The sequence below is a fragment of the Peromyscus eremicus genome, unplaced genomic scaffold (assembly GCF_949786415.1).
Source record: "Peromyscus eremicus unplaced genomic scaffold, PerEre_H2_v1 PerEre#2#unplaced_718, whole genome shotgun sequence".
Taxonomy (NCBI): Eukaryota; Metazoa; Chordata; class Mammalia; order Rodentia; family Cricetidae; genus Peromyscus; species Peromyscus eremicus.
This window is the reverse complement of record NW_026734954.1, coordinates 20,001-30,802: the sequence shown is the minus strand read 5'-3', so window position 1 is coordinate 30,802 and position 10,802 is coordinate 20,001. Positions and strand designations below refer to the sequence as shown.

General features: G+C 49.8%; 1 protein-coding gene and 1 long non-coding RNA gene across 4 annotated transcripts in view; one reads left to right on the top strand and one right to left on the bottom strand.

The window, feature by feature from the left end:
• Nucleotides 1–8,417: 8,417 nt before the first annotated feature.
• The window catches only part of LOC131901949 (trafficking protein particle complex subunit 8-like), a 14,904-nt gene continuing 12,519 nt past the window's right edge, over nucleotides 8,418–10,802 (bottom strand). Inside the window, exons 4-5 of one of the 3 annotated variants that reach the window (XR_009376949.1) lie at nucleotides 9,120–9,198; nucleotides 8,418–8,799 (exon numbers count right to left, since the gene is read on the bottom strand). Coding sequence is in view for 1 of the 3 variants with exons in the window: in XM_059252989.1 (XP_059108972.1) it covers nucleotides 9,158–9,198 (41 nt within the window). In the remaining 2 variants the exon portion in view is untranslated. Of the gene's footprint in view, nucleotides 8,800–9,111; nucleotides 9,199–10,802 lie in introns of those variants that run through there. The other 2 variants (XR_009376948.1, XM_059252989.1) reach the window with 2 other exon arrangements.
• Nucleotides 9,021–10,802, top strand: part of LOC131901951 (uncharacterized) — a 15,033-nt gene continuing 13,251 nt past the window's right edge. The window contains exon 1 of the long non-coding RNA XR_009376950.1: nucleotides 9,021–9,186. This is a non-coding gene — a long non-coding RNA (uncharacterized LOC131901951). The remainder of the gene's footprint in view (nucleotides 9,187–10,802) is intronic.

The window sequence follows — 10,802 nt, the reverse complement described above, 5'->3', positions numbered from 1 at the left end:
TTTTTATTAATAATACTTTTTAAGATCTGTGTTGCAGGGAAGTGGCTTAACTGATCCTTGAACCCAAAGGACCTCCAGATAAAGAAGTGTGTAACAATGTTGTACTCTTTGATGATGCTCCCTTGTCTATTGCTTGGCTGTATATAAGCACTGGGCAGAATAAACTGGATACAACAGTATTCAGTGATAGTCCTCCCAAATCTATCCTATGTCTCTCTTTCTTGTATGTCTCTGTTTTTTCTGTCTTTTCTTAATCTACACTCCCCTATTCAGGTATTGTTTGACAAGTTGGATGGTCCTGACAAGGGTCTGAGAAATATAAAGGTCTGATGACATAAAGGCTTGCATTATATGGGTCTAAAAGTTCCAAATAAGGTCATAAATTTTAACTTTTGTTCCTAGTTTATATCTGTCTCAAAAGGTTTGCACTTTGCTGACAGATACATCCAGGCATCAATTGATAATGACAACCTGCTCTATATGAGTATGAGCCCTGAACTTCATGAAAGCTGATATAAACTAATCGAACTGATGCAAATGCTGTTTCTTCAGCTGGTCAATGAACCAGCGGTTTCTAAATTGCTTCCTTACCTTTCACTAACATTCTAGCCTTCCAAGGCCCTGACAATGTCAGGGACAAGGACAGAATCTCTAAGGACAGGCAACTAGATCATCTTACAGACAGGTTGCCTAGCAACGGGACATTGAGGCAGAGCCCTTGACCCTTTCTTCCTGTAAACATCCTATATAAACATTCTGTTAGCTTGCCCCACCTTATGCAAATAACAGCTTCTTGCTCCCCCCACCCTGCAGGAACTATATAAACCTCTTGGACAAAAATAAAGTGGCACCTTGATCAGAATCTAGACTTGGTGTATTTCCTTTGTATCACCTGTCCCTATCATTTCGGCCTTAGGGTGGTCGAGAACCCGTTGAAGCCCTGCAGGTGGGGCAACTGGCACCCATCGTGGATGAAACCACCTCTTGAGGATTCCGAATGTCATCTCCTGGAGGAAGACCAAGGCCTTGGTGAAGTTGTTGGATCCCCCTGAAATTGCCCGGTTCAGGACAGGATCCTGGTGGAGAGCGGAGACGATGCAGGAAAGAAAGTGACAAGCCATGGGACAGGCAACTTCATCACAAGGTTTATTTATTTCTGACCTAAATGAGCCCCTCAAGATACAAGGAACTAGGGTAAAGAAAAAAGACCTTAAAGCCTTTGTTGATTACTAATGACATTCTCAGGGTCTATAAATATTCCCCTGACATACAAAAGCTTATTAATATAGGAGAAAAAATCTTCAAAGAAGCCTTTCGCTCCCCCTCTACCTGCCCTAAGACCCCCTGAGCGCTTTCTGGTCCGCCTTCAGTCTGTCCCTCGGTTCATGACCTGTGCTTTATGGAAGAGGGGATGCTCACGACTTTTAAACCTAACAATCCCCAGGAGCCCGCTCCTGCCTATCCTCATCCCTCTGTTAATTTGACCTCTATCTCCCTTCTAGAATCCACCGAGGAGGTTTCCTTAGAGAAAGGGGTGGCCCGTTACCATAAACCAGACTGGTCCCCTGGAAAAATCTCCCCTTAACACAGGAGTCCTTGGGCCCTTTTATACCACCTCAAAAATCTTCGGCAATTCCCCGTTCCTCAATACCCCCTCCCTATGTTTTTCCATCTTCCTATTTTTGCAGGCCTATTCTTGATGAGTTGGCTCCCCCTGTCCCAGATCTCGGCTCACTGCGACGGGCCCTCCAGGATCGTAGGGAAGATGTTGAGCTTTTAAGGGAATTGAAAACTCTTGACAAAGAATTTAAAGATCTTGTCCTTGAAGTGGTGGCTCCTGGTCCGCTAAAACCATCTCAAAATTTTAGTAAATCGAAGAGTAAGCCTCAGCCTGTCCTGGCAATTCCTGTTACCAGAAGCCAGACCTCTGGGGACTCATCTGAGGCGGCCATCCAGAGGGGCTCCTCAGGGGGGTTGGAAGATCAATGGGAGGAGGGGGAGGCAGAGGAGGAGGATGAGCCATCACCAGAGGACCCCCCGCCAGGACAGACTTATCACAAATTAAATTTCCCCGTTGTTGAAAAGCTGAAATCTGCTTGTGCTCAGTATGGTCCTACAGCTCCTTTTACATTAGCCTTGGTGGAAAATCAGAGCGAACACTGGTTGACCCCTAATGACTGGTATTTTCTTGCCCATGCATCTCTTTCTGGGGTGACTTTGTCCTCTGGAATTGAACAGCCGTCCTCAAAAACTTGGACACTAAAGAAACTCCTCGGCAACCCCCCTTAGGATACAAACGCAGCACAGGCAAAATTCCCTCCTGGCCTCCTGGCCCAGATTCAAAACTCGGGGTCCCGGCCTGGAAACGCCAGCCCCAAAAGGGTTCGGCTACCACCTCATTAGCAAAGATTCGTCAGGGCCCTGATGAACCTTATAGTGAATTTGTCTCTCACTTAAATGATGCAGCTGAGAGACTTTTTGGGCCGAACAAACACGAAAGCACCTTTGTTAAACACTTGGCCTTTGAAAATGCAAACCCTGCCTGCCAGGAAGTCCTCCGCCCTCATAAAAACAGAGCGGACCTGTCTGAATATGTGAGACTCTGTTCAGGTGTTGGTGCCGCCCATGCCATGGGATTAGCAATCGGTGCCACCCTCAGGGCTTCACAACAGCCTGGAGCCCGCATCTGTTACTTCTGTAAACAACCTGGACATTTCGCTAGGGAATGTCCCCAGAAAGGTCATAGCCTCCCGCCCTTAGCCCAGCCGGCTCAGGAGGCCACCTCTATGAGGGCCCTGCCTTCCACTCTCTGCCCCTGCTGCAACAAGGGCCGTCATTGGGCTACAGAATGCAGGTCAAAAGTCAATTACCTCAGTCAGCCCCTTCCTCCGAGGGTGCCGGGAAACTTCCAAAGGGGCCAGCCCCTGGCCCCAATGCTTCCAAGAGCACACCCTGGCGCCTTGAGGTCCACTCACCCCCTAACTCCCCAGCCTCAACAAATTCTCCCGCCCCAGTTCCATTCTCCTCCCTCCGGAGAGCAACTCCAGGCAGTGCCGGATTGGACTTGTGTGCCGCCGCCGAAACAGTATTAAACTCCCTTGAAGGGGCTCAGGTCATCCCTACAGGGGTCACAGGGCCCTTACCTCCTAATGTTTGTGTGCTTGTCCTTGGCCGGGCTTCTGCGGCCCTCCGAGGGGTCCAGGTCTACCCTGGCGTAATAGATAGTAATTTCACAGGTGAAATTAAGATTCTGGCCACTGCTGTAAATGGCATGGTCACGATTCCTCAAGGTACGCGCCTGGCACAGCTAGTTCCTCTACCCTCCTCTGTCTGTGATAATCCCTCAATTACAAATACCCCTCGGGGGTCAGCTAGATTTGGCTCCTCGGATGCCTACTGGGTCCAGCCTGTTACTCAGGATCGCCCTACTCTCACCCTTACTATAGAGGGAAAGAAGTTTCAGGGTATCTTGGATACAGGGACAAACACCACAGTCATTTCACAGTCTCACTGGCCGTCTGCTTGGCCACTGGTTCCATCCCTCACTGATTTAAAAGGAATCGGGCAGTCTAATAATCCTTCAATTAGTCTCACCTTAGATGCTGCAGGGCACTCTGCCGCTGACAGGCACTGGCACCCTTCTCCAGATGCCACCCGGCCACTAGCGTTGTGGCGAGATCCCCTCACGGGGCGTTGGAAGGGCCTCGACCCGGTCCTTATTTCTTATTTGGGGACGAGGTTCGGCCTGCATTCTTGACAGGATACACTCTGCTCCCAGATGCAGAACGCCTGGTTAGAGCTGTAAATATACCTGATCTGCCCAGGACAGATAGCCCCTCTCCTGAGGAAACTTCTTCTGTTTTAAATGCTGTCCCTCTGACAAGCCCTCCAGGCTGTTGTCCTCACCCACAGCAACCCCCACCAGCCCTTTAGCTCTGTTATCACTCTGCTCAGAGTTCCTGTGGGGGGGACAGTGGGAACTTTACAGCAAACTGTGTTTGAGACCTTTCACACAGTATACAAGTCCCATAGTCAATCACGTTCTGGGCTGTGACACTGCTCGTCACAAATCCAGTCTGACAGCAGGGGTCATGTTTCCAAGGGCAGTGCTGAATTTTTATCCAAAGTGTCAGAAAGGCTTGTCGGACCTGCTGGCCTTGGTGTCACAGGTGGTCATAGCCGTGTTGGGCCAGCTTGACACAGCCTGTGGCTGGTAGGTAGCACAACAAACAGGGTAGCACCAGAGATGCCACTCAGGGCACTTAGGTCCCTTCCACCTTGACTAACCTATTATTCCTCAGATCAATTCCTAGATCTCTAGGAAGAGAAGCCACGCTGAGACGACTGCCTTGACAGGAGCCTGTTACTGCCATCACCTTAGCAGTCCTTCTGGGGCTTGGAGCAATGGGAACAGGCACAGGAATTGCCTCTCTGGTCCTGTCCAACCAACATTAATCTGAGCTTTGACTGTCCATAGACGAGGATATTGCTCAATTTGAACAGGGAATTTCAGCCCTCCAGTCATCTTTTTCCTCCCTAGCTGAGGTAGTTTTACAGAACAGGAGAGGCCTGGATCTCCTCTTTCTACAACAGGGTGGTCTTTGTACTGGGCTCAAAGAAGAATGTTGCTTCTTTACAGACCACACCAAGATAGTCAGGGACAGTATGGAAGGTTAGAAAAGGACTAGAAAAAGAAAAAAAAAAGAGAGAGAGAGAAAAGGAGACTAAGAGCTTGGGTGGTTCTAGAATTGGTTTTCCAACTTCCCTTAGCTAACAACCCTTTTTCTCTCCCTCCTAGGACCTGTTGTAGGCCTGCTCCTGGTCCTTGCCTTTGGGCCATGGGCACTTTCCTGGCTCACTCGGTTCATCCGAAGCCAAATAACAGACCTGCCAGCCAGTCAGATCCAGGTTCATTACCACTGATTTGATATGCAGGACTCCAGGGTTGAAATTTCCCCTGATGAGAGATGCCCCACACAGACCCCTTCACTCGGGGGAGGCTGCACCTGTGTGTGGGAAAAAGGCTCACTCAAGGCATGATTGGAGTGCAGCTGGGACTGCACAGGCTGGGGACCATGGTAACCCCAAATCCCGAGAGCCTGGATTATATGCCCTGTGGCATAGCGGTTGTGCAGTAACAGCCTTGCGCTTACCCATTTCCGCTCCCTCAAAAAACTGTACGGTCCATTGATTCCTGCACTATGGGGACGCCTGTGGTGCTTGAGTCTGGAGAGACATTCCCTCTCGGACCTTTTTTTCACAACCTTTAGAGGGATAGGGCCTCTGTAATCCTCCATACAAAGCCTCTTTCAGAGTCCTCCTTTTAGACCATTCAAACCTGGTTTATGTTGGCCCTTAGATTTATTACTAGAAAGGGGAAGATGTCAGGGACAAGGATAGAATCTCTAGTTAGTGGAAAAATACAGACCCCCATAAGACAGGGAACTAGATCATCTTACAGTCAGGTTGCCTAGCGACAGGACATTGAGGCAGAGCCCTTGACCCTTTCACCCTGTAAACATCCTATACAAACATCCTGTTAGCTTGCCCCACCTTATGCAGATAACAGCTTCTTGCTCCCCCCACCCTGCAGAAACTATATAAAACCTCTTGGAGAAAAATAAAGTTGCACCTTGATCAGAATCCAGACTTGGTGTGTTTCCTTGTATCTCCTGTCCCTATCATTCCATCCTTAGGGTGGTCCAGAACACGTTGAAGCCCTGCAGGCGGGGCAGAGAACACCCAACACCCCACAGGCAGATTCTCATTTGCTCTCGCCTTACTTTCTCTCTCTCTCATTTATCTATCCTCCTCTACCTCCACCTCCACCTCTATCTCTGTCTTTCTCTGTCCCTCGCTCCTATGTACAGTCCCATCCCTGGTATCCAGGTTAGCTAGGCCATGTTCAGTAGGGAAATGCTTTTCACTCCTCAACAGGAAGCCTTCCTTCAATGAGCACTGAAAGTCTCCAGAGGCTCTCCTCCACACTGCTGACATCTTCCATGATGAAGCCTAGAAGAAAATCACTCTCCCTGTCACCTGGAGACAAGCCTGTCTATGCTCTTCCAAATCTCCCTCTCTACAAAGCTTCCTGGAGACTTTTGCTGTGGCTAAAAAGGGAGCTTCCTGGTGATGGGGGTGGGTGTGGAGGACCTGACTTCATGGACCTGCCTGTCAGGCCACTTGAAAGGACGGTACTGCCACCTTCCCAATGGTTCCTACACAATGCTCTTACCAACCACGCTCTGGCATGCCCCTGAGCCCTAATCCACACACACGAAGCACCACTCCAAACCTTGTACTCACCTGAGCTGGATCTGAAGGATGGAGCCCTAAAAGGCTTCCCTACATGCAAACCTGTCCTTCCTCTACATCCCAGAGCTGACGACCATAACTCGTACATACTGTGCCTCTCAGGCACTGCTATGACTTCTCACAGTACTGGGCCACAATAATCCCAGGTACACACACACACACACACACACACACACACACACACACACACACATACACAAAAGCGCTCCTGCATGCTTAGCAGTTGTAGGACTCCAGATAGTGCCCTCTGTTAATTTCAGAGCCTTCTCTAAGTATTCTTCCTGCTGAGATGATGTCTGGACATGAGAATGCAGGACAAGGGGCTTTTGGACCTTTGATGGTGGGAGTTCTTCCTGGGTTTAATGCAAATGAAGCTAGGCAGGAGAAGACAGGACTATGTGTGTCCTGAATGACACAGAGGAGGCTTGTCAGGGGAAGCACGGGCTGTGAAACCTGCCCACTATGGTACCTAAGACCTGCCTGGCCTCTTTGTGAGCACCCCTGAGTCCAAACCCTGTTCTGGACGCTTCTACTGGAATTCACCTTGAGCCACCACACTACCATACTGGGTACAAACAATCAGGTTGGATAGGATGATGATTGGGAAGTTGAGGGTTCCAGATCCCTTACAGGGATCTGGGGATGTGGCTCTGGAGCTGGAACCTTTTCTAAGAGGTCCCACTGCCTAAATTCAACCTGTAGCACAACTCAAGAGAAAATCCAGTTGTAAAAGCAACAAAAGGCAAGCCAGAGAGAAGTCCAGGCAGCCAGAGAGGAGAGGGGATAGCAGGAGGAGATAAATGGATGACAGACATTTGGCCAAGGTGGCTAGCAACCAGGCCTGAGACCCTGAGCACCTCCCAGAGATGCAGGGCAGAGTTTGTGTGGTCTCCGGAAGTGAGCTGTGGATACTGCTAGGGAGGCTCAGACAAAAGCTAGGGGGTCCTGGGTTGGCCTTGTGCACCACCATAAGGGCAGGCGGGCTGGCACGGAGGCAGGAAAAGTTCCACACAACCACCCCCATGCAGCCCAGGCTTCACAATCCCCTGCGGAGAGGTCCTCTCCTGCTCCCAGACATGGTGGCCACAAGACCTGGGAGGCTGTGCTTCCATGAACCCCAAGACAGCCACGTGTCGCCCGCCCGGAGCCGGTCACCTGGACCCTGCTTCCTCCTCCAGCTCTCCTGGGTCATGGAGCGGGCCAGAGAACCGTTTTGATCCTGGGGGACCCAGGCGGCAGCCCTTCCCTAGGCGGCAAGCCTCCATTTCCAGGGTAGCACAAGGACTTGCTGGCGGAATTGGCAAACTGAATCAGCGGGATGGAAGCAGGGCATCGAGAATGCCAAGGGCCAAGGGCCAAGGGTGCTCTCTCTCTGCCCTTCACAAAGCAAAAAAAAAAAACAAACAAAAAAAAAAAAAAACCAATGCTCCAAGATGGAGGACAACCATCTAGGCTAGGACTGGACAGACATGCCACTCTAGGGCTGCTGCTAGGGATTCAGTGGTGTGCAGAAGGTGAGGGTGTGGTGTGTAGATGGGGGTAACAGACTTTAACTGGTTCCTCCACTGTAACCTCCATGCACTGCACTTCCCTGACACACTCGGCTTTGTGCCAGCCCCTGAAGGCCCTGCCTGAGGGTATGGTGGGGTGCAGGGAGAGAGGGCAGGTGGTGGAGGATGTCATGGAGGGGGCCAAGTGGTGAGTGTGTGGATGTGGGGGCAGGCTCACTTGAGAGTCTGAGCCACACCCTAAGGAAGTCCTCCACAAACCACATCTGGACTATAGGGGAGGAGCCAAAGAAACATAATAATGGGGTTGGGGTTCAGGGGCAGAGCATCGCCCCCTAGCTGCCAAACCAGGGTATTCTAACAGCTGCATCCCTGCCCTAGCCCAGCCTTCACCCCAGACACACAGACACACACAGACACACACACACAAACACACACACACACACACACACACACACACACACACACACACAGAGCAGCTTTCAGAGATCCAGTGGCTGTCTACATGACTCCACCCACCAGGGTGACCAGTACAGCTTCCAGCATGGCCTTGGGTCTGCTGACCCAAGCTTCCAGGTCAAGGTGTCCCGGCAAGAGGGGCCTCCAAGGCTGTGCCCGGTTCTTCTAAGGCAGTGGGATGGAAGGTGTTACACCAAGGGAGACGACCACCCAACTCAATGGGACCCTAGACCCAGCTCGGGCTTCCCACCTTGCAGAAGGCCACTCCAGGATGGACACAAGGCAAAAGGGCAGGCAGCTGTGTATGCTTGTAAGGGATGCAGAGTCAGCGGCCTTAGTCCCGTGTCCCAAATCCGATGGTCTAATACTAAGATGGGAGAAGAAGGACTTCCTTCCAAAACATTGGCCTTGGTAGTGATGAGCGTTCAGATGGATGCTGCCCCACATCATGCGAAGCAGGGACCATAAGGCCCGAGACATCCTCAACCTTGCCTCAACAGGCAGGGCGTCCAGGTCCCTGAGGTGAAGACAAGAACACAACAAAAGAAGAAACATTGCACCCACCTGCCCTCTTGCCCTACCAAACCCTGGGCCCAGGCCCCCACCTTAACCGTCTCCTAGGCAGCACCAGGCAACCATTCTGACCTACGTCCACCTCTGTCACAATCTCTCTCCTCTGCACAGCCCTCCACCTCCCACCCCTAACCTCCCACCTCCCGACCCTACCCTACACCAAATACCAGGCACCACTCAGGAAACTTCTCTTTCCGTTCTCTAACTTCCCCAAGACGCTGTCAGGCATGGAACTCTCTGTATCCTCTGTGGACACCCACCTACCTGTGGCAGGGCCTAGGAACACACAGGACTCGGCTCTCTCAAGAGATTCCAAGTGGACCGAGGACAGGTAACATAGAATCTGAGGGACAAGAAGCAATTCTCACTCTTAACACCAGGATGCCTACAGCACACACCCAACCTGTGTGTCCTTATGGATTTCCCTAAACATTCCAGGTGTCCTCACACAAATTTCTCTCCACGGGCCCAGACCCATGGAACAGAAAAAAGTGTCCACAGACAGAGTGGGTCTGCCCACCAGTCTGCATGAAAAAAAAAAAAAAAAAAAAAACACCAACAAACTAAAGAACACCCAACACCCCACAGGCATATTCTCATTTGCTCTCGCCTTACTTTCTCTCTCTCTCATTTATCTATCCTCCTCTACCTCCACCTCCACCTCTATCTCTGTCTTTCTCTGTCCCTCGCTCCTATGTACAGTCCCATCCCGGGCATCCAGGTTAGCTAGGCCATGTTCAGTAGGGAAATGCTTTTCACTCCTCAACAGGAAGCCTTCCTTCAATGAGCACTGAAAGTCTCCAGAGGCTCTCCTCCACACTGCTGACATCTTCCATGATGAAGCCTAGAAGAAAATCACTCTCCCTGCCACCTGGAGACAAGCCTGCCTATGCTCTTCCAAATCTCCATCTCTACAAAGCTTCCTGGAGACTTTTGCTGTGGCTAAAAAGGGAGCTTCCTGGTGATAGGGGTGGGTGTGGAGGACCTGACTTCATGGACCTGCCTGTCAGGCCACTTTAAAGGACGGTACTGCCACCTTCCCAATGGTTCCTACACAATGCTCTTACCAACCACGCTCTGGCATGCCTCTGAGCCCTAATCCACACACACGAAGCACCACTCCAAACCTTGTACTCACCTGAGCTGGATCTGAAGGATGGAGCCCTAAAAGGCTTCCCTACATGCAAACCTGTCCTTCCTCTACATCCCAGAGCTGACGACCATAACTCGTACATACTGTGTCTCTCAGGCACTGCTATGACTTCTCACAGTACTGGGCCACAATAATCCCAGGTATACACACACACACACACACACACACACACACACACACACACAAAAAAAAAAAAAAAAAGCACATATTTGCAGTATGGTTAGGAGGACATTATTAAGACAATTCCCAACAATACTACCATCTTCATGGAAATGGACAATAAATGACACAACTGTATGTATTTGTCACAACAGGAAACTAGTTTCCTCACTATCAGAACATATTCTTCCCTCCAAATCAGTTAAAAATCATCTCCAGCTAAAAAATTCATTGATTTACTACCTATACCAACAGAAGAAATATCAAAAATTTTTATTAAGTAACAAAATATTTCGCAGAAATGACTATATATCTATACCAATTTTGCTTATTTGTCCACCTTTGCTGCCTTACTATTGCTAAAAAATTAACAACAACAAAAAAAAGAAAAAAAAACTGTAGTCTTATGAGTAAGTTTCTGCTTGGTAGTAGATCTTCCAAACAGCTATGCCATACTGTATTATCTGTATAAATAAACTTTAGTTAAATGTGATGCCAAATTCCTGCACCCCTGGCAACCAGAGGTAGAGGCAGGAAGATCAGGAGTTTGAGACCATCCTGGGCTATATGACTCTATATCAAAGAAAAAAAATTAAGGAAACAAGGCTAGAAGAGTCTTATATTATCAGGACTAA